This window comes from Rhincodon typus, chromosome 38 (genome assembly GCF_021869965.1).
Source record: "Rhincodon typus isolate 14 chromosome 38, sRhiTyp1.1, whole genome shotgun sequence".
In the NCBI taxonomy this organism is placed as follows: domain Eukaryota; kingdom Metazoa; phylum Chordata; class Chondrichthyes; order Orectolobiformes; family Rhincodontidae; genus Rhincodon; species Rhincodon typus.
Window position 1 is genome coordinate 9,714,040 of NC_063369.1, and position 27,645 is coordinate 9,741,684.

The window sequence follows — 27,645 nt, forward strand, 5'->3', positions numbered from 1 at the left end:
TTTTTTTCAAGTAAACACGTATCTAAAAGTTCAATATTTCTGCAAATACTTTGGGGCTCTTTGGATATCATGACAGTATTGATATCACACACAATATGCCTGAAAACATGTGGTTGTACTTCTTGCTATAATGCAATAAACCTTCTTGTTATCCAAGCATAGTGATTGTTCTGTAGATACTCTATAGTGGTGTATCCTGTACCACTGATAACTAGATTGGGCACAAACAGAGGGTTGGTGACAGTGGAATTGCTGTCAGCACTCCTCACCCAGTACCACATAGTGGTAGAGGTGGCAAATACCACAAGGTGCCAGCAGTGGTCCATCTAGGCAAATATGACAGGAGTGAGTTGCATTCTTGAACTGCAGCAGCCCACATTAGGGATGGCACAGTGGCTCAGCGGTTAGCACTGCTGCCTCTCAGCACCAGGGACCTGGATTCAATTCCATCCGAGGGCGACTGTTTGCTTGTGTAGAGTTTGTACATTCTCCCTGTGTCTGTGTGGGCCCCCTCCAGGTGCTCTGGTTTCCTCCCACAGCCCAAAGATGTGCGGGTTAGGGTGGATTGGCTGTGCTACATTGCTCATAGTGTCCAGGGATGTACAGGTTCGGTGGACTAGCCATGGGAGATGCAGGGTTACAGGGATGGGGCAGGGGCGGTGGGTCTGGGTGTGATGCTGTTCAGAGGGTTGGTGAGGACTCGATGGGTTGAATGGCCTGCGTCCACACTGTAGGTATTCTAAGATTCTGTGTTGTGTAGGTACAGCCACAGTACAACTAAAAAGGGAGAAGGTTGTAAAGAGTTCTGAGCCATCCTGAGATTATGCAAGGTGCTATAAAAATACAGGTCTTTCTATCCCTGTGTTGTGAGAAAATCTCCGTTTGAGTTCAAACTGGGCAAAAACCTGCAGAGTAGATCTGGCAGCGTCTGTGAAGAGAAATCAGAGTTAACGTTTTGGATTCTGAGGGAGGGTCACCGGACCCGAAGCATTAACTCTGATTTTTCTTCATGGATGCTGCCAGACCTGTTGAGCTTTTCTAGCAACTTCTGTTTTTGTTCCTGATTTACAGCATCCGCAGTTCTTTCGGTTTTTATTTAGTAAAATCCTGCAGATGCTGGCAATTTGAAATTAAACTAGCAAGTGCTGGAGAAACTGGCCTACTCCTGACTCTTCACCCACGGATCCAGTTGACTCTTAACTGCCTTCCGAAATGGTCTACAAGCCATTCAGCTCGTGGGGTAACTAGGGATGGGTAACTAGTGCTGAACTAGCTAGCAAGGCCCACATCCCAGGAGTGAATAAAGATGAGATGCTGTTTGAGATGGGTTTGCAACAGATGCTGCATCAGTCCTTGAGGAAAAAAGAACCTTTCCTCTCCAGTAATCCTGGTCAACGTTCCTCCTTCAGCCAGTGTCAGATCAACAGGTTGCTCACCTCAGAGCTGTTTGTGGAATGTTGCTGCTGTCCCAAGGTATTTGAATATAAGGTATGTTGAAGGAATTGACTTACGATTCTTATATATTAAAAATTTTCCATCGATAGAATCATTGAAGGATTCCATAAAGAGGCCATTCAGCCCATGGTACCTGTGCCAGCTCTTCGAACAAGCTCTCCAATTATACCCAGTCCCTGCTTTTTCACCGTCCTCTTGATTTTTTTTTGTCTTCAAACACTTACATTCCGAGTGTTACTGTTGCACACTTTAATCACGCCTTCAGGCAATGCATTTCAAATTGTTTTAATTGACTGTGTTCAACAAAAGCCTCTTTCGCTAAGTTACCTTGAATCTATGTTCTTGGATTGCAAATGTTTCCGAAACCAGAAAGTTTCTCTTCACTTCCTCAATCAAACATCTCTATCAAGTCCCCTCTTAATTAATCAAACGAAAACATGGGGTGGGTGGTGTGGGGCCAATGTTCCCTGGTGCATTCAGCAAGGCATTGCTGTGGGGAAATCATAGATTCCCTACAGTGTGGGGCATTTAGCATTTGGGTCCACGCTAACCCTTTGAAGATCATCCCACCCAGACCCATCTGGCCCTACCCTATCCCTGTACTTCCCACAGCCAATCCATCCAGCCTGCACATCCCCCTTGACACTGTGGGCAATTTAGCATGGCCAGTCCACCTACCCTGTATATCTTTGGACTGTGGGAGGAAACAGGAGCACCCAGAGGAAACCCACGCAGACACTGGGAGAACAGTTGCCTGAGGGTGGAATCAAACCTGGGTCCCTGGTGCCTAGAGGTAGCAATGCTGACCCCTGAGCCACTGTGCCCTCCAGGGTCCACTTGCCAACTAATCAGTACCCTCATTTCATGCAGTATAAATTGTTGGTATTCTTGCAATTATGTCCTGATGAGTGTAAGGTCAAAAACTTACAAGGCTTGAATCTTTTCCAGCAATACTCCAGTTCCATCACTCGAGTAACTATTTACAATCTCTTAACCCTTTCACACAATTTGTAATGCGCAAAGCAGGCTCCATATTTGCATGGCATTGTGCCAACACTACAACACAACCGAGTTCCTCAATGCGCAGGCTGTGCCCTTCCAATTCTTAATCAACTGCTATTTTAGTTTCTCAAAGATTGATAGCCATGCTTTAGCAGACCCAGCCTTAGGCAGCGTGGGAAACTGAGGGGTGACCTTGTGGAGGTCGATAAAATCATGAGAGGCATAGATAAGGTAGACCACCAACAGCTTTTCGCCATGGTTGGGAAGCCTAAAACTAGAGGGCATGGGTTTAAGATGAGAGGGGAGAGATACAAAAGGGTCCAGTGGAGCAATTTTTTCACACAGAAAGTGGTGAGGAAGCAAGTACAATTTTGTCATTTAAGAACCATTTGAACAGGGACATGGATGGGATAGGTATGGAGGGATACGGTCCAAATGCAGGCAAATAGGACTAGATTAATTATGAAAACTGGGTGGCGTGAGCAAGTTGGGCTGAAGGGCCTGTTTCCATGATGTAGACCTCTGTGACTCTGGAATTCCCTTCCTAAACCTCCCTGCCTTTTTTTTGCCCAGAAACTCCTTCCAAACACCTGGTCCTACCTTTAATAAAAGAAAAATATTGAGGATGCTGGAAATCTGAAATGAAAAAAACAGAGAATGCTGGAGAAACTCAGCAGGTCTGGAAGCATCTGTGGAGAGAGAAAAGAAATTAGCATTTTAAGTTTCACATGACTGTTTAGACCAGTTCTGAAGAAGAGTCATATTGGACTTTATTTTTTTCTCTCTCCACAGACCTTTTGATTTCCCGCAGGACTTTCGGTTTTGTTTCCTGGCCCTACCTTTTTTGCTTATCTGGTTCAGTGTCAAATTTCATTCGATAACACTCCTGCAGAGGTAGCCATGTCAGCGTTTGAGTTAAGAACAGTCTTTTTTTCCCAGTTATCCTGGCCAACATTCCTCCTTCAGCCAGTGTCAGGTTAACAGGTTTGTTTACCTCATAGTTGTTCGTGGAATACCACTAGGAGTGGTATTATCACTCGACTTAATCCAGAGACCCAGGTAATGTCTTGAATTCAAATCTCACCACGGTGGATGATGGGATTTGAGCTCAGTTTATTTTTAGAGACTAATGATGCCCATTAAGCTGTTACCGATTGTTGAATAAACCCCTCTGGTCTGATTTAGGGAAGGAAATCTGCCATCCTTAACTGGTCTGGCCTGTATGTGACTCCAGACCCGCACCAACGTGGTTGATTCTTAACTGCCGTGTGGGCAATTAGGGATGAACCAGCCAACGACACCCACATCCCCGTGGAGCACAACAGCTCCTTCTGGGTGTTGCCTATCCCCACCGGAGTCTCGCAAGAATTGCAGATTAATTCTGGAATTTCACTGCAAGCAAAGAGCTGGGAGAAAAGATTGCTCTCAAAATGGGAGAAGCTAAGAGACAAATCCCGCGAATTAGTGATCAGTTTTTCGATGGGCTTTGTTGTGTTTTCTGCGTTTAGTTCAGACTGGCATTGCAGTGTAATCATTTTTGGAGGATGTGGTTGATGCAGGAAAGTCTACTGTTTATTGCCCATCTTTAATTGTCTGGAACAGTTGGTGGTGGGTCCTTTCCTCAATGGTAATGTCTATCACTGGATGGAGTACTCCTGAGCAGATGTGGAGATGGGAAACCAGATGTTGACTTCCTGCCGGGGTCTGTTGAGAGGATTATGTATTCCCCACCCCACAAGGTCTGGTATCCAGATGTGCTCAGAGTTCCTTCATTTTACAAGTACGGTCATTTGGTTTCTGTGCCCTGCAACTGTATCGGTAGATGGAGGAGATAAGGAAACGTTAGAGTGGCACCGCTGCCTCACCAGTGCCGGGGACCCAGGTTCGATTCCAGGCTTGGGGTGACTGTCAGTTTGTGTGTTCTCCCAGCATTTTCTCCGATTTCCTGCCACAGTCCAAAGCTGTGTAGGTTAGGTGGATTGGTAAATTGCTCAATAGTGACCAGGGATGTAGATGGAATTAATTGGAATGGCTCTTCAAAAGAGCCTGCAGAGACTCCCTGAGCCAAATGGACTCATTTGTATTGTGCTATCATACGTAACTGTAGAAAATGCAGAAACCAATTTGCATCCTGCAGCAACGTGACAATGAATGTTTTCGTTATGTTGGTTGAGGGATAGATATTGGTCAGGAGACCTGAAGATAACCCCAGTGTCACTCGCAGGGTCATTACATCTTGTACATCCACCTGAGAGGGCAGACAGCTGTGAATAGTGAGAAAGGAAAAAGTTGGCACGGTGGCTCAGTGGTTAGCACTGCTGCCCCACAGCGCCAGGGACCCGGGTTCAATTCCAGCCTGTCTGTGTGGAGTTTGCATGTTCTCCCAGCGTCTGTGTATGTTTTCTCCGGGTGCTTTGGTTTTCTCCCACAGTCCAAAGATGTGCAGGTTCGGGTGGATTGGCCATGCTAAATTGCCCATAGTGTCTAGGGTGGGAAATGCAGGGATGGGGTGGGACCAGGTGGGTCTCGGTGGGATGCTCTTTGGAGGGTCGGTATGGACTCAAAGGGCCGAATGGCCTGCTTCCACACTGTAGGGATTCCATAAAAAGGGGAGGGAAGTAACATTTAGGCATGTCTTGTGGCTGAGGGGGTAGTGTCACTGTCTCTGAATCAGAAGCTCCCAGTTTAAGCCCCACTGCAGCACTAGAAATCCAAGGAAGGTGTGTTCATAACACGGGACTAATAAGGTACAACCCCAGAGGTGAGGGGGCTTTGTCTTATGAGGAGAGATTGAGCAGTTTAGGCCTATACTGTCTCTGGAGTTTAGAAGAATGAGAGGCGATCTAATTGAGGTGTATGAAGGGGATTGACAAAGTAGACATAGAGAGGATGTCTCCTCATGTGGGGCAACCTAGAACAGGAGGTCATAGTTTTAGGATAAGGGAGGGCAGATTTAAAACAGTGATGAGGAGGAATTACTTCTCTCAAAGGGTCATGAATCTGTGGAATTCACTTCCCCAGAGTATGGTGGACATTGGGACATTGGGTAAATTTAGGGAGGAGGTGGACAGATTTTTGATTAGTAATGGGTTAAAGGGTTATGGACAGCGGGCAGGAAAGTGGAGCTGAGATAGAGATGATCTCAATGAATGGTCGAGTAGGCTCAAGGGGCTGAATGGCCTACTCCTGCTGCTGGCTTTTACGTTCTTGCGTACCGACCTGTAAGGTATCGCAATGCAGCAGTGGCAGGCAGTAAGGACAGGGAATCTCCTAGTTAGCCATGCTCGATGTAGAGTGGTGCACCTCCAACTGCAGAGACAAATCCAGCTAATTAGTGATCAATTCATTCAGGCTAACACCCTGCTCCATGAAAAGCAAGACATAAACATGTGCTTTGTCTGCCTCATGTGTCTCTAGATGTCTTCTAACTCTAGAATCCTCTCCTAAATTTTTCCTTCGGGGCAGCTCCTGATATGTCGGAACTACAAAGGAGATGTGGATATGTCGGAGATCGAGCACTTCATTCCAATGTTAACACAGAAGGAAGATGAAGGGTCCGTGTCTCCACTTCTGACTCATGGCAATGTTCACTTCCTGTGGATTAAGCACAGCAACCTGTACTGTATCCTTTCTGTGGAACGGAGAACAACTCCATCCAATGGTAAATCAGTACTCGGAATGGTCTGGAGCCATTGGTGATAATAGACCCACAGGCTCTTCAAATACACCATTTCACTGTAGACAGGGTTGAGCTGAAATGCTGAATGAGCTTTTACATTCTATTGCTATTAACTTGACTACTCTCTTCCCTCTCTCTCTCTATTCCACACACACCCCCCACTCTTTCTCTCTTGCTGTCTCTCTCCCCTGTCTGCATCTCACCTCTCCCCAACTTTACCTCTTCCACCCCGCCTTCCTGTTTCTCTCTCTCTCTCTTTCTCTCTCTCCTCCATCTTTCTTTCCCTCTTCCCCACCGCGCGCTTTCTCTCTCCTCTGTCTCTCTTTGTCTCTTCCCTGTCTCTCTTTCTTTCTCTCTCCCCTCATTTCTCTTTCTCTGTCTTCCCCCCATCTCTCTTTCTCTGTCTTCCCCCCCGTCTCTCTTTCTCTCTCCTCTCTCCCCTGTCTCTCTCTCTTTCTCTCTGTCCCCCTTTTCTCATTCTTTTTGACTCGCCCTCTCTCTTTCTCTTCCTGTCTTTCTCTATCTCTCTTTCTGTCCCCACCCACCCATTCTTTCTCCCTGTCTGCCTCCCTCTCACTGTGTTCGTTTCTCTATCTGCTTGTCTCTCAGGGAGACTTAAGTCTTCCTTCCTGTCATTGTGCCCAAGTTATTAGACCGTGACAATTCAAATGCAAGTCTGAATGGGAAATGTTGACAAAGGGATTTACAATGTGGAAATACGAAGAGAATATTGCGACAACATAAAATAAGATTTATGGCCAAAAACAGTCAATTTTGCATTAGATTTTTTGGAATGGATGATGTGGGAAAACTGACACTAGTGTCTGCTCCAGCGACGTTAGAGTTTTGAAGAAAAGGGACATTGCGACAACGTCTTACCTGTCTAATTAACATGTTTCACAATTCTCTTTCTCATCCCTCTCCCGTGTGCTCCTGTCTGGTTCTGAGTTACGCCCAGTGTGTAAGTCTCAGATTTAATTCCTACCCTACAGTGAGGTAATGGTCTCGGCTGGGACAGTTGTGTGGAAATTATTAGCTTCAGCTTCCCTGAGTGGGAGATGAGACAAATCTCCCACCAGCTTTCTGTTCTCCATCGTCATCATCCTGTAACCCACATAGGAGTCAGCAAGCATTGGGAGAAAGATGCTATTCTCATTGAAGACACTAACCTGTAATCTGAGCCAATCAAGGACTGGGCTGGTCTGGCTATAAGTATTTTGCATTACTGTTTAGTAAAGACCTTTGTGCTGGGCACCTCATATAGCAAACCTCCCGAGGGCAGTGTCTGACTCAAAAGGAACACACAGGATAGGAGCAAAGCCTTTTGGCTTTGAGCCAGCTCCCACCATTCAATGAGATCATGGCTGATTGACATGACCTTAACTCCAGTTTCCTGCCTTTCCCCCATAACCCTTGGCTCATTTGCCAATCTAAAATCTGTCTAACTTTGCCTTGAATATGTCTCCACTATACCCTCCGAGAGTTCCGAAGACTAATAGCCCTCCATTGTGGGGGGAGAAAAAATCCCTCCTCATCTGTTTGGAGCAGGAGATCTGTTTTTTTTTCCTAAAAACGATGCTCCCCTAGTTCGTGTCTGTGTGGACTGTCCCTGACTGTCTGTTTGGGGTTTGCACGCTCTCCCCGTGTCTGCGTGGATTTTCTCCGGGTGCTCTGGTTTCCTCCCACACTCCGAAGATGTATAGGTTAGGGTGGATTGGCAGTGCTGAATCACCCATAGTGTCCAGGTGGGTGGGTTAGCCATGGGAAATGCAGGGTTACAGGGATAAGGGTGGGAAGCCGTTCGGAGGGTCAGTGTGGACTCGGTGGGCCGAATGGCTGCTTCCAGGCTGTGGGGATTCTATGATTCTAGTTGTAGATTTCCCTTCTACCTGACCCCATGACTGGAAAAAGCATCTACCCTGTGAAGTCCCCTCTGAGAGCCTTGTATGCCTCAGCGCAATCTCCTCTCATTCTTCTAAACTCCAAACAGTATGGGCTTGACCTCTCTTCATTAGCCAACTCCCTCATTCCAAGAATCAGCCAAGTGAACCTTCTCTGAACTGCGGCCAACGTAAGTAGGTCTTGCCTTTTAAGTAAGAAGAACAGGGGCCGTGGTGAAACCCTGAGAGCATTTTGCATCACCATGGCACCTGACAGCCATTGGAACAGGGATAGGCCATTCAGCCCCTCAAGTCTGTTATGCCCTTCAGTATGACCGTGGCTGACCTGTGTCCTAACTTAGGGAAAGCATCTTCTGGCATTCTTGCTTCTGACTACTGTTTCCTCCACCGGGTGGGCTTGTGCACGGGTTCCAGCAGAGTTTTGCGTCAGCTCCGTTGTCCTTTCGTCCTGGAGCTGGAAGGTAAGTTTCAGATCTCGGTGAAGCGCCAGAGCCAGCCAGCAATCCACACCCTTCAAACCAGATCGTGACTATGTGTCGGGAGAAGAGATAAACAGGTCGGTCGAAAAGCTATTGATGTGATACATTGAATACGGCCAAGTGTTTTCTTAACCTGGTGATCAGTGGTCGCAACTACGACAAAAAATGCGAACGCCTCCCTTGTCTATGCATTTTTATACAAAATCATACAGGTAAGAGACCTCCCATCAACCATTGCACAACTAGACTCCAAAGTGTCACTTATCCAGTGATTTAAATATAGAGTCCCTCTCTCTGAGATAGAAGCTTTGGTTTTGAGTCTCGTTCCAGGACGTTGGTAAAATTCACACTGTGGCCAAACAAACTGAGTGTCAACTTGTACAATCTTCCAATGCCCACCAGTGGCAGATAGAAACAGTGGGAGAGATTTCTAGCTTACTGTTTGATGGAAAATCCTTGGAGCTCGTCCCATCACTATGCGTAGCTCCAGGCTGCAGCATGCATTAAATCTGTGTGTGTTCTTCAAAGCACCCAATGTTACTGAGTGAGCAAAACACATCATCATCACTGACAAATGGTCGAACAAAATCACCAAAGAAACTCTCTAAACTCCTCAGGGTTGCTGTGAGGAATTAACCGAGTCTGTTCCTAAAACCAGGCAGCAGCCCCCAACCATAAGATGAAGTCGGGTCAGATGTGGGGGCACCCATGGTGGCTGGACTCTCCTGAGTTGGGAATGAGCCTGGCACATCGGGAAGATCCCACGGTCCGTGCCTCTCGGAGTTGGGACTCCCAGCTAGTCGCCTGGGGTAGGAGGAGAGGAAAGGACCAATCAGCCAGGGCAACTTGCTCCTGGAACACAATTGTACGGACTTCCAACGGAAAGTGTGTAGACATTGGAGAGGGTGGGTGGGTGGGTTGGGTTTCACTCTCTCTAGTTTGCCCAGCAGCACCCATTGTCAATGTTGACAGGGGGATGAAATAGTAGAGGGCCATCTGGTGCCCTGGTTCGCAAGAATCAGCATCTTAAGGAGAGATGTTGCTTGGCGAATTAGAGAAGGGAGATTTTGTCCGACCCATTCAGCTCTCAAAGGTCCCACGATGGGATCTCAGTCTTGTCTTATGCATATTGACCAGAACAGGAGGGCTAGTTATCACAAGCTGTGAGTGATCTGGGCTCATCAGGTGGTTAAAAGACAGAGTTCCTGGTCTAATGACACCACCTCAACCCCACCAGCACCAACAACAATCCAGGAAACAGAGATGTCTGGTTAGGGTCGGATCAAGTTCTTATTTTCCTTTCTCTTTGGTCTTTAGACTTGGATCTGAAATCTCTCCCTTTTATTTCATAGCAGGGGATGTGATTGGCTGGGCCCACATTTATTGTCCGTTGTTTTTTTTCGCTTATACCTGTGTCTCCTAAAAACTCCAATCTACACTCTCCCCAGGTCTTCACCGAATACTTTAAGGAGCTGGAGGAGGAGAGCATTCGAGACAACTTTGTCATTATCTATGAGCTCCTGGACGAAGTGATGGATTTTGGTTTCCCACAGACAACGGACAGCAAGATCCTTCAGGAGTGAGTGCGTTCGCGGCTAATCCCACTGCCTGTGGATCCAATTCGGGGACAGACCTAGGGGTCATTCGCTGTGCAGAGATCTCTTCCATAAGGCATTGTGTGGGACCTGATCGGATGAACCAGTGTGTCTTTTCCAATTGCCATCTCTTATAAATGCCTGTGGAATACAATATCGTAGACTCCCTCTTCCATACAGGAACAGGAGAAGTCTATTCAGGCCCTTCAACCTGTCCCACTATTCAATGCTATCCCCTGGCAAACACTGCACCTACCTGAATAAGAAAAGAAACCATCAGTCTCTTGTTTTTGAAGTTTCTCAAGTTACTAAACTTAGGAATAGGAGCAGAAGGAGGCCATTCGGCCCTTCAAGCCTGCTCCAGCATTCATTACGATCCTGGCTGATCATCTGACTCTTGTTCCTGCTTTGACTAAATTAACTTAGGATAATTTTGGTCTTCAGAAGAAATGTTTCCCCGTTTCACTCCTGAAAGGCCAAGCTGTATTTTTGGGGCAACGACCTCACAAACTCGGCTGGAGATCTCTTGAATATAGGGCCAAGGTGTGAGGAGAATCCTGTTTGTGTGAGAAAACCTGTTTGTTAATGATGATAAATCTGTTGTTGTTTTAACGTAGAATACGCACTCTGCCCCCTTTCTCCAGCCTTTCCCTACCCATCATGCCATCCCAAGAAACCCCAGGCAAGACTTGCACCCAGACTGACTGGGTTCATTCTTCTGGCCCTGGAGCTGAATGAGCCACTCCTGTTTGCTGTGGGGCTGATACAAAAGCTCATGTTGTGAAGCTTGTCCTAATTCAGTGCCCTGAGATGCACCAGGATCATGGCTTTGAGCCCCCTTCCCAGTCAGAGAATGGTCACTGTCTGCAGCCTGGTTTGTGAGAACTCCCCATTCTCCTTTTTTTCCAGTAGGATCTTGTCTAATTTTGGGGCTTGCCCCAATTTCTACCGTAATTCTGTGACTCTCTTTGTGTCTAAAAATCTATGGATCTCAGACTCGAATGTAGAATCCCTACAGTGCAGCTAGAGGCTGTTTGGCCCATCAAGTCTGCACCAACCTCCCAGTCAGAACCCCCACCCAACCAACCCTCTTGCTGTAACCCTGCATTTATACACCCAGGGACTGGACCTCTACAGCCCTCCCTGGTTTAGGGAACACCAAAGTTTAATTGCCCCTCTGAGAAAGGTAATTTCTCCTCATCCCAATCCAACAAGACCCAACCCCATATCCCCCACAACCCCCAACCCAATCGTGAGCCTGTGGCCGCTACTTCATGGAATCATAGAACAGGCCATTCGGCCCAACAAGTCCACACTGCCCCTCCGAAGAGCAGCCCACCCAGACCAATTCCCCTACCGCTGCATGCCCCATGTCTAACCTACCCATCCCTGGGCACTATGGGCAATTTAGCATGGCCAATCCACCTAACGTGCACATCTTTGGACTGTGGGAGGAAATCGGAGCACCCGGAGGAAACCCATACAGACACAGGGAGAATGTACAAACACCACACAGACAGTTGACTGAGGGTGGAATCGAACCCGGGTCCCTGCTGTTGTGAAGCAGCAGTGTTAACTATTGAGCCACCGTGCCGCCGTACTTCTAAAATCTCTAACCAGGGGGTGGAGGCTCTTTACATTTGCCCCAGTGCTTCCCCCCACAACCAATTTCCCATGTGACCCACCTTTTGAGAGGCTGGGAAATTGTCACGACCCCTTCAGTGGGAGGGAGCAGGGGAAGGGGAGCGGGATTTGGGAGCAGGGTCCTGATAGAGTGGGAGAACAACTGTTACTGTTTCGAGCTCCACGGTGAACACTGTGGCCTCGAGCTCGTGACCGCAAAATATCAGCTCACTTGGGGTCATGACCCTCACTGTGGGAATCCCTGATTTACCCTGTTGGGGTGCCCTCCAGAACTTTAGCCATTTCAATGAGTTCATCTCATTCTCCTCTAAACGTCAGGCAATATGTTGTAACTACGGGGTGGGGAGTGTGTGGGGGGAAGCCAAAAGCCTTGTTATTCTTCACCTGATTGGTCATTTCCTGTTAATCTAGAGTAAAACCTAGTCCCGGGCCCTCAGAGCACCTTTTGTAACAGGATGTGATGTCGCAGATTGGCTTCCTATTCTTTCCATCATTTTCCGTAACGCCATTACCCCCTTACCCCCAGCTTACTCCAGAGACAGTGAGGAGGGTTGCTAGGCCTCAATTGTTGACCAGAGCTGAATCCAACCTGGTTGAATGCTCCTCGGACCCATCCCCAGGTTGGATTACTTTTCCATGAATTGAGCTGCTCACGGCTCTGTTTTGAGCCCATGACCTTTCAGCAGAAGTAGACTGAGTGAAAGCTTCAACAGTCTGTTCGGGAGAGGAGGGGCAGCGAAGATTGGGGATACGAGCAGTCTGGAGAACAAACCAACGATGGCGCAAGGCCAAGAGGGAATCAAGAAAGAAAAGATGGCACCCCTCTGAATCGAGGACGGGAAAGACGAGTCGGGTGGCACGGTGGCTCAGTGGTTAGCACTGCTGCCTCACAGCGCCAGGGACCTAGGTTCGATTCCACCCTCGGGTGACTGTCTGTGTGGAGTTTGCACATTCTCCCCGTGTCTGCGTGGGTTTCCTCTGGGTGCTCCGGTTTCCTCCCACAGTCCAAAGATGTGCAGGCTAGGTGGATTGGCCATGGGAAATTGCCCGTAGTGCCCAGGGGTGTTTAGGTTAAGTGGGTTAGACATGGGAAATTAGGGGTAGGGGAATGGGTCTGGGTGGGATGCTCTTTGGAGGGGCGGTGTGGACTTGTTGGGCCGAATGGCCTGTTTCCACACTGTAGGGATTCTATGAACATGGCGCCGCACGGTCGTGGGGGTTCATTTTCAGTTTCCACTCTGTGTTTCTTTGTCTTGTTGTGTTCGGATTGAGAGTGAGGCCGAGCTGACTCACGAGGCTTGCTTTTGTCTCAATCGAACAGGTACATCACGCAACAAGGACATAAACTGGAGGTAGCTGCCCCACGGCCTCCGGCCACCGTTACTAACGCAGTGTCCTGGAGGTCAGAGGGCATCAAGTACAAAAAGAACGAGGTGTTTATTGACGTCATTGAAGGGGTCAACGTATTGGTAAGTGTTGCCTTCTGAAGGGAGCAGTTGGCTTTGCTTAGCCTGTCAGCGTCCTGGGCTTATGCTTGGAAACTAGGGTCTAGGCCCGAAATGTCAGCTTCCCTGCTCCTCTGATGCTGATTGGCCTGCTGTGTTCATCCAGCTCTACACCTAGTTATCCCAGTTCAATATAGCCAGCTTGTGTTTAATGCTGCTTTTTCTTCAGCGTGGGAATAATGTTCAAGGTTGCTTAGTGGGAATGTAATTCATTTCAAAATGGGCCAATCAAAGGAAAAGGCTTCAGGAGTGGTGGCTACTGTTGGTCAAAGGTGCCTTAATGAGGAGGCTGGTGAGGGAGCTGGGGAGGTGAAGAACTTCAAAGACAATGTTGCAGTGTTTGGGCCCCAGGAAGTTGATGGTATGGCCAATGAGTTGGAGAAAGGTGAGGTTTGGGCCAGGGGTCAGAGGAGTTGGCGGACGGGCTCAAGTAGGTTGAGGAACAAGGCGGTGAAAGGATTTCAATGCAGAGCTAGTTTTAACTTTGAGGCTAAGGGTGTGGGGAAACTACACACACTGCTCCAGGTATGGTCTAACCAGGGCTCTATACAATTGAAGCAAGTCTTTGCTAAGCTTGTACATAACTCATAGAGTACATTGGTGAGGCCTCTTTCGGAGTGCTGTGTCCAATTCTGGTTGCCCTGTTATAGGAAGGATATTACTGAGCTGGAAAGGGTTCAGAAAGCGGTTTACCAAGATGTTGCTGAGAATGGAGGGTTTGAGTTATGAGGACAGGCTGGATGGGCTGGGGCTTTTCTCACTGCAGCATAGGAGGTTGAGGGGTGACCTTATGGAGGTTTATAAAATCATGAGGGGCATAGATAAGGTGAACGGCAAAAGTCTTTCCCCGAGGGTGGGAGAGTTCAAAACTAGGGAGCATATTTTTTAAGGTGAGAGGAGAAAGATTTAAAAAAGACACGAGGGACAGAATTTTCACACCGAGTGGATTGGTGTGGAGTGCAATTCCAGGGGAAGTGGTGGATGTGGGTACAGTTACAACGTTTAAATGGGATTTGGATAAATACACGAATAGGAAAGGTTTGGAGCACAGTCAGGCGGGACTAGTTTAGTTAGGGACTCGGTCCATCATGGACTGGTTGGGCTGAAGGGTTTGTGTCCGTGCTGTATGATTCTATGCAATCATCTTGCAATAAAGGCCAACACGCATTCCCAACAGCCCGCTGCACCAATCTGTTTGCCTTCAGTGACCTCTTGACAAGGACAACCAGCTCCTTTCGTACATTGACACTTTCTAACCTCTAACCATTTGAGAAATACCCTGCACATCTGAGGGGGCTACTTCACCCCTGACATCACATGGGTCACACGTTTTCCATCCAAGCATTTAAGCAACTCTGTTATTGAACCTCCCTCGTGAGTCAGCACACTCCAGATTTACAGTTACTGCTGTGCTTGTTACTGTTTTGAAATAAAACACGGTTCCTCTTTGTCACTTCTGAGTCTTTTGCAAATCGTCTTAAGTCTGTGTCCTCTGGTTACTGCCCTGTGTGTTTCTGGACACAGTTTCTCCTTACCATATTTACTCTAGCAAAACTCTTCATGATTTTGAATGCCTTGTTGAAATCTTCTCTTCACTTTCTCTGCTCAAAAGGGAACAGCCCCAGTGTCTCTGGGTTCCCCACCAGTCCCTTCTTTCTGCTCCCATCGCAGTAAAATCGCTTCGTTACCCCACCTCCCCAAGGCCAAGGTATGATTAGATCGGGGCTAAGATGGGAGGTAAGTGGGATGGACTGTGGTCCTTTATTTGTAAATCCTAGGATGTTTTTTTTTTCTGCTTACTCCTCTTCGTCTTTGGGCAGGTCAGCGCCAACGGGAACGTTCTGCGGAGCGAGATTGTAGGCAGTGTGAAGCTCCGAGTTTTTCTGTCTGGAATGCCGGAACTGCGGCTGGGGTTGAACGACAAGGTCCTCTTTGAGCTAACAGGACGTAAGTAGCTTGTAGGAGCGTCTTTGTCAACTCGGGCAGCCATCTCATCAAATGGGATAACCCAAAGAGCTCTGCAATCAGAGGAAGTGGTTGCTTTGTGTGCAGGAGATCATTTTTCCTGGAGAAGTGATGAGAATGTGGCTCATCCCCTTTAATGCTCCGTCTCGGGTAGAAACTAATGTCACCATGCTCCCACTGTCTCATTAGAGAGAGAGATGATTGGTGGTGAGTTTAACCTGAAGGTCACCACACCTCAAAGAGACAGATGAGGTCCAGAAGGCAGGACCTTCATGGTAACCACAGCTAGGACAGGAATTGAACCCACACTATTGGCATCATCTGTGTTCCAAACCAGCCATCCAGCCCAACTGAACTAACTGACCTTGTGCTAGATCTGAAGACCAGTTATAGCCTCCTTTATTTGATGTTCCTCTGTTTTAGCAGCTGATTTGTTATCTCCCTCCAATTAACTGCAACTCTCAAAAAAGTCATGATGTAAACAGATTTTGTTTTCTACATTTCAAATTCTTCATTGATGTGGTTTCTCTCTCTCTCTCCCTCTGTCTCTATTTATCCATATATCTCTCTGTATCTTTCTTTCTGACTCTTTCTCTCCATCTCTCTCTCTTCTCTCTCTCTTTTTCATTCTCTTTCTCTCATTCTCTCTCTGTCTTTCTCTCTGTCTATCTTTCTATCTATCTTTTTCTATCTCTTTCTCTATCTCTATCCTTATGTCTCTACTTCTGTCTCTCTATTTCTATCTATCTCCCTCTTCCCCCCTCTCTCTATCCCCTCACCCCCTCTGCCTCCCTCTCTCTCTTTTGCTCTCTCTTTTTCTCTCTCTCTCTTTCTCTGTCTATCTTTCTCTCTCTCTATCTTTCTATCTATCTTTCTCTATCTATCCCTCTCTCTCTATCTCTATCCTATATCTCTACTTCTGTCCCTCAATTTCTATCTCTCTCTTCATCTCTCTCTCTCTCTCTAGTTATCCATCTCTTACCTTTCTTTCTGCTGTGCTCTCTCCTTTATTTTTTAAAATCGCAATTTAATCAGAAAAGACCTTTAGGTCTTGCACACTGCATCCAGATCTTGCTAACGCTTCTCCCTTCTCGTCGGGTTTAGGAGGCAAGAGTAAATCTGTCGAGATGGAAGATGTGAAGTTCCACCAATGTGTGAGACTGTCCCGTTTTGAAAATGACCGGACAATATCTTTCATTCCCCCAGACGGAGATTTCGAACTGATGTCTTATCGACTGAACATCCACGTGAGTGAGGAATGGTCTGAATTATATGTTGTTTTCCACTGTGTCCCTCTGTTTTCTTGTGAAGTACAGATGATAGTGAGGGGGTCAACCTTCCACAAAGAGGAGGGGTGTGATGCAGTCGTAATGTCATCGGATAAGTAACCCAAAACCCCAGGCTAATGTTCTCGGGAAGTAGAATCAAATCCATCCAGGGCTGATGGTCAAACTTAAATTCAATTAAAAGCTGGACTGACCACAGTTGATTGTTGTTAACATTCATCTGGTTCACTAATGTCCTTTGGGGAGGGAAATCTGCCGTCTTTACCTGATCTGATCTACATTGATTGATTTATTGTCACATGTCCCGAAGTACAGTGAAAAGCTTTGTTTACGAGCAGATCAAGGATGTACAGATCAAAAAGACTCAAACAGAGGCTTACAGGTTACATTGCACAGGGCCAGCGCTAGACGAGTTCAACATTAGCAAGCTCAGCGTTATTTTAGGCTAGAGAGTCCACTCATCAGTCTGGTAACGGCCAGGAAGAAGGTGTTTCTGAACCTGCTGGTGCTTATGTTCAGGCTTCTGTATGTTCTGCCTGACAGAAGGGGTTGTAGGAGATCATTATCGCGATGCAATGAGTCTTTGATGATGTAGGCAGCCTTTCTGCAACAGTGAGCCATTGTAATTGGAGCCCATGGATGGAATGTTAGGCTTCCGTGATGATCTGGGCTGTGCACACCACCTTCTGTAGTTTCTTATGGTCCTGGGCACAGCAGTTGCCATACCAGGGCGTTATGCACACAGGCAGTATGGCTCCAGACCCACAGCCATGTAAAAAGTTGGGAGTTATGTTGTGGTTGTACAGGACATAGATGATGCCTCTTCTGGAATACTGTGTCCAGTTCTGGTTGCCCTGTTATAAGAAGGATATTATTAAACTGAGAGGATTCAGGAAAAAATTACCAGGATGTTGCTGGGAATGGAAAGCTTGAGTTAAAAGCATAGGCTGGGAATTTTTTCTCTGGAGCACAGGAGTTGAGGGGTGACCTAATTGAGGTTTATATTATCATGAGGGGTATAGATAAGGTGAATGGCAAAAGTCTTTTCCCTAGGGTGGAGGAGTTCAAAACTAGGGAGCATATTTTTAAGGTGAGAGGAGGAAGATTTAAAGAAGACGTGAGGGGCAACTTTTTTTACACGGGGAGTGGTTTGTGTGTGGAATGAACTGCCAGAGGAAGTGGTGGGTGTAGGTACAGTTACAGCATGTAAAAGACATTTAGATAAGTACATGAATTACAAAGGTTTAGAAGGAAATGGGCCAAAAGCAGGCAGGTGGAACTAGTTTAGTTTGGGATTGTGGTCGGCGTGGACTGGTTGGACCGAAGGGTCTATTTCCGTGCTGTATGACTCTATGTGGTTGGGTCTTAGTTGCTTTTGGATTTGTTTTTTATTGGTTAGGCCAGTATTCATTGCCCATCCCCAACTGTCCAGAGAATTGAGAGTCAACCACTTTGCTGTGGGTGTGGAGTCACATGTAGCCCAGACTGGGTAAGGATGATAGATATCCTTCCCTGAAGGAAATTAGTGAGCCAGATGGGTTTTGATGACAATTGACAATGGTTTCATGGTCATCAGTAAACTCTTAATTCCACATATTTTTATTGAATCCAAATTTCACCATCTGTCGCGGCGAGATTCAACCTCATGTTTAAAGTCATAGAGTCATACAGCATGGAAACAGACCCTTCAGTCCAACTAGTCCATGCTGACCATGTTCCCAAACTAAACTAGTCCCGCCTGCCTGCAATTGGTCCATATCCCTCCAAACCTTTCCCATTCATGTGCTTATCCAAATGTCTTTTAAACGTTGTAACTCTACCAGCATCCACCACTTCCTCTGGCAGTTCATTCCACAGACGAACCACTCTCTGTGTTTTAAAAAGAAATCCCCTCATGTCTTTTTAAAATCTTTCTCTTCTCACCCTAAAAATATGCCTCCTAGTTTTGAACTCCCCGACCTTAGGGAAAAGACCCACGCTATTCACCTTATCTATACCCCTCATGATTTTATAAACCTCTATAAGGTCACCCCTCAACCTCCTACGCTGCAGTGAGATAGTCCCAGCCCATCTAGTCTCACCTTATAATTCAAACCCTCCATCCCAGGCAACATCCTGGTAAATCTCTTCTGAAACCCTCTCATGCTTAATAGTTTCCTTCCTCTAACGGCAACCAAAACTGCACACAATACTCCAGAAGTGGCCTCACCAATGTCCTGTATAACCTCAACATGACATCCCAACTCCTATACTCAAAGGTCTGAGCAATGAAGGCACGTGTGCCAAAAGCCTTCCTAACCACCCTGTCTACCTGTGACTCAAATTTCAAAGACTTATGTACCCGAGCCCCTAGATCTCTCTGGTCTACAACACTAACGAGGGCCCTACTTTTAATTGTATAAGTCCTGCCCGTGTTTGTTTTACCAAAATGCAACACCTTGCATTTATCCAAATTAAACTCCATCTGCCACTCCTCAGCCCGCTGATCCAATCGATCAAGACCTCTTTGTAATTTTAGATGACAGTTTCTGAGAACTGAATCTCTGGATTAATAGTCTGTTGATAATACCTCTTGGCCATCGCCCCCCCACCCCCCGCTTTAATGCTGGATGAAATGGTCTAAGTGATGAACAAACCATTCAGTTCAAGGGCAATTAGGGATTGGCAACAAATGCTGGCCTCATCAGGAACACCCACATCCCATAAATGAATAAAAAGGAAACAAATGCCCTGACGATACTGGAAACCTTCTGGAACTTTCCTGAGGCCTGCTCTGGCTGTACATCCTCAGTCGAAGTAACTTTTGTCCTTGACAAGAAGAAAACAAATTGCTGGCAAAGCTCAGCAGGTCTGCCACATCTGTGGAGGGAGAAACAGAGTTCACGTTTCTGAAGAAGGGAAAAAAAAACAAATCAAAGAACAGCAGGTGCATGAAATCGGAAACGAGGACAGAAATGTTTGGGGAAACAAACTCAGCAGATCTGGCAGAAAGAGAAACAGGGTTAACATTACCTGGAGCTAGTAAGAACTGCCAATGCTGGAGTCAGAGATAATATAGTGTGGAGCTGGAGGAACACAGCAGGCCAGGAAGCATCAGAGGAGCAGGAAAGCTGACGTTTCGGCTCGGGACCCTTCTTCAGAAAAACATTAACTGGGTCCTTTCTGAATAAACATTAACTCTGTTTTTCTCGATCTGCAACTTCTGTTTTTGTTTCAGGTTGCCAGCATCCGCAATTCTTTATTTTCTCTTAATGTTTTCTTCTATTTGGTCGTGGGGTGTGTGCGTCAGGCCCAGCATTTATTGCATGCGCTGATGATAATGATCCCAGCTGGGAAACATTGAACAATGTGAAGCCAAACATGCTACACAGTGATTTAACCATCCTTTTCTTCAACTTCTGCTTTGTGTTTTTGAGTAGAATGGTAGAAAGGTTATAGGAGGAGGCTGTAGACAAAAGTGGCAGTGGGGAGGCAGTCAGAATCAGAGAGAGATAGAGAGCAGATCAGAGGGATGGCAATGCCAGGATGACATTACTAGCCATTTGTTGTGTGTCCAGTTCTCCATTTTGTAGGGCCCTAGAACTAGGTTAGACTTGGGCTCCTATGGAGTGCCTGTCTTTTCACTGAGTTCCCATAGAGTCTCCTTCCACCTCACTGTAGGAACTGCAGGAGTCAGCCATTCATACCCCCTCAATGTATCAGGAAGAGTTTTGTCACAGAGTCATGGAGTTGTACAGCAGACCCTTAGGTCCAACTCGTCCATGCCGACTTAGATATCCTAAATTAATCTAGTCCCATTTGCCAGCATTTGGCCCATATCCCTCTAAACGCTTCCTATTCATATACCCATCCAGATGCCTTTTAAATGTTGTAATTGTACCAGCCTCCACCACTTCCTCTGGCAGCTCATTCCATACACACACCACCCTCTGCAAGAAAATGTTGCCCCTTAGGTCCCTTTTAAATCTTTCCTCTCTCACTTTAAACCTATGCCATCCAGTTTGTACTCCCCTACCCTGGGGTAAAGACCTTGGCTATTCACCCTATTCATGCCCCTCATGATGTTATAAACCCCTGAGGGGTCACCCCTCAGTCTCCGACACTCCAGGGAAAAAAGCCCCAGCCTCTCCCTGTAGCTCAAAACTCTCCAACCCTGGCAACATCCTTGTAAATTTTTTTCTGCACCCTTTCAAGCTTCACAATATCTTTTCAGTAGCAGGGAGACCAGAATTGCATGCCGTATTCCAAAAGTGGCTGCACCAATGTCCTGTACAGCCACAACATGGCTTGCCGACTCTTATACTCAATGCTCTAGCTTCAACAACTGACCCAAGCTACGCTGTCAGCACCTTCTGAATGCCCAACCTCTACCATCTCGAATGACAAGGGCAGCAAACACACGGGAACACCACCGTTTGCAAGTTCCCCTCCGCACTGCTCACCACCCTGACTTGGAAATATATTCCCATTCCTTCAGTGTCGTTGGGTCAAAATCCTGAAATTCCCTCCCTAAGGGCATTGTGGATCTACTTAGAGTATAGGGGCTATGGTGGTTCAAGAAGGCAGCTAGCCACCATCTTCTCAAAGGGCAACTTAGGGTGGGCAATAAGTGGTGAGTGATGTCTACATCCCACGAATGAATAAAAGAAATGGATTTTATTGGGAACAATAACTAAAACAAAGCAGCAAGGGCATTCCGATGTTGTCAGGGGCTGAGGGTTACAGATACAAGCCTGCATTTCTCAGCCTAGCATGCAGTGATAGTGTCCTGCCTCTGAGCCAGGAGACCTGGGTTCAAATCCCACCCAGTACCAGTGGTGCGTCATAAAATCTCTGAGTGTTTTTTTTTTCAGAAAATATCCCCGGTAAAACATATTGACTTTGTTCATTGATTGGAATGTTTTAAGAAATGAAAACTCATATTAAGAATTCTTTTTTTTGTTCAGGTGAAACCTCTGATTTGGATTGAATCTGTGATCGAGAAGTTTTCCCACAGCCGAGTGGAATATCTGATCAAGGTAAAAGAAATTCCTCAAATTCCACTTCCTGAATACTGAGTGACTGATTGAAACAGCCTCAGATCAGCCATGATCATATGGAACAGTGGAGTTCGCTTGAGGGGTCCCGGCCCATATCGAGATTCCAATTTAACTTTTAATTGAAGTTTTAATTTATTCATGGTATGTGGGCACCAGCTTTTATTGCCCATCCCTATTTGCCCAGAGGTTGTTAAGAATCAACCACATTGCTGTGGGTCTGGAGTCACACGTAGGCCAGACCGGGTAAGGATGGCAGACTTCCAGAATTAGCAAACCAGATGGGTTTTTACAACCTGGTTGCTATCAGGCTAACTTTCTACTGAATTCAAATTTCACTGTTTGCTACGTCAGAATTTGAACCCACGCGCTCATCCTTTTCTCCTCAGGATCCTTGTAGTTCGACGATCATGGTTTTTTTGTCCTGATGGTCCTTGAGGGGGCAAGGCGAGGGTGTAGACTTCAAGAACTACCTCAGCAGGTGGACGGTATTGTAACCCCTGCTGTTGGTGTTATCCAGTACCATGCCGTAGCCATCTCTCCAAATGAGCTAATCGGTCCCCTGTGATGGTACGTCCATGGAATCTCTGGCAGGGAAGTCTGTCCCCTTTCCACACTCGCCCAGCGATCCCCAAAAGAAATGGGCAAGTGCCCAGCGTCAGAAACAGCCTGGGTTGTGGTGCCTGTGTGGCGCATTAGCCAGTTGGCATGTTCTGTCCCGGTGAAGAGAGGGTATGAGAGTGAGCTCTGGGTGGCTTGCACACCGCGAGCAGTCTCTGCGTTTCAGAAACGAGATGAGAGATTAGGTGACGAGACAGGTGTTGATGTCTTCCTCCAGGCTAGGAGCCAATTCAAGAAACAGTCGGTGGCCAACAACGTAGAGATCGTCATCCCTGTGCCCAGCGATGCTGATTCACCCAAGTTCAAGACGACCATGGGCAGTGCCAAGTGGGTTCCTGAAAATAACACTGTAGTGTGGACCATCAAATCCTTACCTGTGAGTAGGAGTTTTTACACTGCGTTCAGCGAAAGCCTAGGTGAGCCATCCACACCTCCGGGGCTGAGTCAGATGGTCAGGGGTCCCGAGCCCCGTTTGAGATCCGTGGCCTGGAATCGCATTCCAGGCTAGCGCTGTCAGAGGTGCCAGCACTCTAATGTGACAGGAAAACGATGCCCCCCCAACCCACCAACCCTGGGTGGATTTTAAAGATCCCCACAGCAGTCGCTCTGAAGAAGAGTGAGCAGACTGATACCTGTGTCTGAGCCAAAATCCACTCCTGCGTTAGCGACGCTGAAAAGTAGACAGTCTGATCATGAGCGCATTGCTGTTTGTGGGATCTTGCTGTGTATAAATCGCCTGCTGTGTCTCCTGCATCCCGACGGGGATGACACCTCTGATAAGTCTCCCACTGGGCTATAAAGCATTTTGGAATGACCTGGGGTTTTGAAAGGTGGTATACAAATGCAATTGGATTTATTTAGCAATGCAAAGCCCTGAATCCCGAAGAGTGCCCGTTATTCCATTGAGAGGACATTCCTGGACAATATGCAGTTTTGTTTGTGTCACTCCTCAAGTGCAGAAGGAGGTTTTTTTATGAAATTCATTCATGAGACGGGGGCGTCGCTGGCTAAGCAGCATTTATTGCCCATCCCTAATTGCCCAGAGGGCACGTAAGAGTCAACCACATTGCTGTGGGTCTGGAGTCATGTGTAGGCCAGACCAGGTAAGGATGGCACTTTCCTTCCCTAAAGGGCATTGGTGAACCCCAGATGAGTTTTTCCTGACAATCAACAATGGACTCGTGGTCATCATAAGACTCTCAATTCCAGATTCTTATTTTATCCAAATTCCATGGTCTGCTGGGGTGGGATTCGAACACGGGTCCCCAGACCTGGCTCTCTGGATCAACAGTCTAATGATAATGCTGCTGGGTCATCGCCTCCCATTGCTTCTACTGGTGGGTCAGCTGTGGAGGTTGATAGCTCAGACACTGTGGCCTTTCCTGAACCTGTTTAGCCAGGAGCCCTCTTGTGGTTGTTTCTGAAAGCCTTGTCTTCAACACAAAGATAGTAGGAACTGCAGATGCTGGAGAATCCGAGACAACAAGGTGCAGGGCTGGATGAACACAGCAGGCCAAGCAGCATCATAGGAGCAGAAAGGCTGACGTTTCGGGCCTAGACCGTTCATCAGAAAAGGTGAAGGGTCTAGGCCCAAAACGTCAGCCTTTCTGCTTCTATGATGCTGCTTGGCCTGCTGTCTTCAACACAAAGAGTTGCCTTTGCATGTAACATCAGTCTGAGGAAGTTTAGGGCCATCTCTGGAGTTGACCAGTCTGCTTCCTTTAAAGGCTGCAGCAATAGTGATCAAGGATAAAGAGAAAGGACAGAATTAGAGTAGATAACGTGGAATAAGTAATGGGGCCCAAGTGTTCTGCAATTTCTGGTTGCTTGCTCCGATATAATCAACTGGTCTTTCAGTCTTTTTTTTAATCTCCCTTCAGGGCGGGAAGGAATATCTAATGCGAGCTCACTTTGGCCTTCCGAGTGTGGAGAGTGAAAGCACCGAGGGGAAGCCACCCATTTCGGTGAAATTCGAAATCCCGTACTTCACCGTCTCGGGGGTGCAGGTCAGTGCAAACGTCTGATGAGGGAATTGTTAGAAAATGCTTGTCTAACACAGGTACCCTCAGACAGGGGTGGAGGGGGGGAAGCTGGTGACGGCAGCGTGTCTGGTCATGGTGGAGGAAGCAAGATGGCGGCCGAGAGCAGCCATTCTTTGCCTCAGCGGTGGTGAAGCGTGGCTGCAGCAGTGTCATTGGTTAAGTCGCATGGACTCGAGGCAATGGGGTGGAGGAGCACAGATCTAGCCCTGTGGCTGAGCTCGAAACCATTCCAAAGACCACCTGAGTTCGCTGAGCGATAACTCTTAAGAGATGAGCTTTGTTTTACTTTCCTGGCTTTGCATTCTCTCCCTGTTTTGGTTTTCTTTTCGGTGTTTTGAGGTGGCAACGGAGAGTGGCAAAATTTGTCAGTGTATGTGTAACAAATACAGGTGATAGTACATCAAAACAAACCCTAGCAAACCAAGCATAACCAGCTGGGCGCCTTAGCATTTTAGCGCCAGCGCAGGAACTGGAAGAAGCTGCTCAGCCCCTCGAACTTCTTCCGCCACCATTCAACCAGAACATGGCTGACCTGTGGCCAAACTCCACATGCCAGCCTTTCCCCTCGTGCCGTCACTGAACAGAGGTGGTCTGTCACAGGTTAACAATGGATTCGTAATTGACCCAACTTGAAGATGACTGTGGAGGGAGGTACACCATCAAAGCTTTTTTAGCGAAAGCTGTTCCCATGGCGACACCACTACCAATCGGAGTGCACCTGCCAATCAACCGGCATCATCTTCTCACGCAGTATAAATTGTTGTTCCCTCCTCTTGGAGATTTGGTATTCTTGCAATTCTGTCCTGATGAGTGCAAGACAAAGGACATTGACAACATGTTTCTTTTGACAGTAGTACTCAAAATGCTTATGACCGTATGTCTAACCGACCCAACATAGGAACAGAGGATGATGGGAATAGGCCATTCAGCCCATCAAGCCTTTCCCTACATTCAATATACTCATGGCTGATCAAACACTTCAAAACTGTTTACTTACCTCAATATCATCCCATAACTCTGCATGTTACTGGTAATCAGAAACCCATCCATCTCTACCTGCACATACTCAAATACTGAGTTTCCAGAGCCCTCTGGAATAGAAAATTCAAAACGTTCATGGCTCTCTGGTCGAAATTCTCCTTATCTCAGACCTAAGTGGCATCCCCCTTATTTTTAAACTGACTGCCAATGGTAATAGCTGTCATCTCTGTAGCCCATTTGTACCCTGTAGTATCAGCATTAAAAGGTTTTAATTCCAGAATCCCTTTGGTGTGGAAACAGGCCATTCATCCCAACAAGTCCACACTGACCCTCTGAAGACTGGCACCCCCACCCTATGCCTGTAATTCCCATAGCTAATCCATCTAACCTACACATCCCTGGACAATTTCCTGTGGCTAATCTACCTAACCTGTACACCTTTAGACTGTGGGAGGAAACCCAAGCAGACATGGGGTAGAGTATACAAACTCCACACAGACAGTTGCCTGAGGCTGGAATCGAACCTGGGTCCTTGGTGCTGTGAGGCAGCAGTGCTAACCACTGGGCCACCATGCTGCCCCCTTCAGCTTGCACTCAGTACTTAGTGAATCATTCCTCCTCTTCATTAACTCACTTTTGAATCCCAAGTTTACCATCATCTCATCTCTGTGGCTTGACTGGCCTTGATCTCGCTCCTAATTGTGGTTTCCTGCAGCTTAACCCATTATCTGGGTCTGTCAGTGGGTAGCTTTGAACAGCAGAATGCTGATGTAACTCTTCAAAAATGACTGGAACTTTTGAAATAACACCCGAGATAATAAAGAAAATTGAGCAGAGTGCAGGAGGAGCGACTGACTGTCCATCTTCTGGTGAAAACCTCCTCCCAGAAAAAATTCCCTTCACCTGACGAAGGGGCAGCGCTACGAAAGCTTGCGATCTCAAATAACCCTGTTGGACTGTAACCTGGTGCCGTGTGACTTATGACTTTGTCCACCCCAGTCCGACACCAGCCCCTCCACGTCAGAAAGATTTCAGTTGGAGACCTCTGTAACACGATTAACCCTTGTCTGTCTTTGTTTGCATCGTAGGTGCGGTACATGAAAATTATAGAGAAGAGTGGTTACCAGGCTCTGCCATGGGTCAGATATATCACTCAAAGTGGAGGTCAGTACTGACTTGCTGCAAGAGAGATATGAGTTTAAACCCTATAGTTTACTGTGTCCAGGCATTTTCACTATTCTGTTCTAATTGAAGAACAAATACATGTGCAATATGTTATAGACCAGACCAAACCCCCTCAAACTGTTCAGAAGATAGTCCAGACCCTAATATTTTCTTATTTCAAAGATAAGTGTGAGGTATTGCATTCCAGATATAATTCGACTGGTCAAGCAACCAGATTTAAAGCAAAACACACTTTATCCATCCACTATAGTTAAAATACAACAAAAGAAAGAAGGAATTGGAATAACTTAGCTCTACTGGAAAAATTAACAGAACAATAGATACAGTAACCATTACTAATGTAGTAACATCCTATAAGCACACCCTTGGCAAAAGGAAAATTTAGAATACAGATTGTCTCACCAGCAGCTCTTATAGTAGGAAGAGAGCCCCCAGCTTTTGGCTGTAACAAAGAGAGGGAAAACTAGCTTCCACTTCAAGACCCGCAACAGCAACTGCTCAAAGTTAAAACTAAAAATCCTGGTTCTATGGGAGCTTGACCACACCCATTCAGGCTGCTTCTATTGTTCCAAAGTTTAAAAAAAAACCCCAAGGCCTCACAAGCTGATTACTCTAGTGGCTCTAGTAGACTGCTCATTGCGTCTGCCTAAAAACCAGGACAAAATATACCTCTTAAAGCTACAGTGCTGTCACAAATGTATCCATTTAGACCTGTTTAGTCACATCATAATTTACTTTAGAATAGATCAAAGAATCCCTACAGTGTGGAAACAGGCCCTTTAGCCCAACAAGTCCACACTGACCCTCAGAGCATCTCACCCAGACCCATCCCCCTATAACCCACCCAATCTACACATCACTGAACACTACAGGCAATTTAGCATAGACAATCCACCTAACCTGCACATCTTTGGACTGTGGGAGGAAACCAGAGCACCCAGAGGAAACCCACACAGTCACCCGAGGGTAGGATTGAACCTAGGTCCCTGGTGCTGTTAGGCAGCAGTGCTAACCACTGAGCCACTGTGTTTTTTTTTAGTGACTTTGAAAGAGGGATAAATATTTTACATGAGGACAAATGGAAGTATTACAGTGCAGTGGATAGCATCTGCCCCTGAGCCAGAACCTCTGGTTCAAGGAAGGTGTGCTTGCCCTGCAAACAAAGAGGTTGAGTCTCAATCTGCAAATCCATCACCAAGACCTGGTAATGCCAGGTGGTAAGGGCAGGAGAGATTCCTGATCAGCCTTTGTGATGGTAAAAACATTGGA

General features: G+C 46.8%; 2 protein-coding genes across 2 annotated transcripts in view; both read left to right on the forward strand.

The window, feature by feature from the left end:
• LOC109938743 (AP-1 complex subunit mu-1) overlaps nt 1–26,366 on the forward strand; it is a 29,781-nt gene extending 3,415 nt beyond the window's left edge. Inside the window, exons 2-12 of the mRNA XM_048617814.1 lie at nt 1,410–1,488; nt 5,923–6,079; nt 8,661–8,728; nt 9,965–10,095; nt 13,077–13,224; nt 15,081–15,207; nt 16,330–16,472; nt 21,458–21,529; nt 22,386–22,544; nt 24,049–24,174; nt 26,280–26,366. Coding sequence (XP_048473771.1) covers nt 5,959–6,079; nt 8,661–8,728; nt 9,965–10,095; nt 13,077–13,224; nt 15,081–15,207; nt 16,330–16,472; nt 21,458–21,529; nt 22,386–22,544; nt 24,049–24,174; nt 26,280–26,366 — 1,182 coding nt within the window. The 5' untranslated portion in view covers nt 1,410–1,488; nt 5,923–5,958. The remainder of the gene's footprint in view (nt 1–1,409; nt 1,489–5,922; nt 6,080–8,660; nt 8,729–9,964; nt 10,096–13,076; nt 13,225–15,080; nt 15,208–16,329; nt 16,473–21,457; nt 21,530–22,385; nt 22,545–24,048; nt 24,175–26,279) is intronic.
• Nucleotides 26,367–27,454: 1,088 nt separating this feature from the next.
• mri1 (methylthioribose-1-phosphate isomerase 1) overlaps nt 27,455–27,645 on the forward strand; it is a 19,245-nt gene continuing 19,054 nt past the window's right edge. Inside the window, exon 1 of the mRNA XM_048617815.1 lies at nt 27,455–27,460. Within this exon, the coding sequence (XP_048473772.1) occupies nt 27,455–27,460 (6 nt within the window). The remainder of the gene's footprint in view (nt 27,461–27,645) is intronic.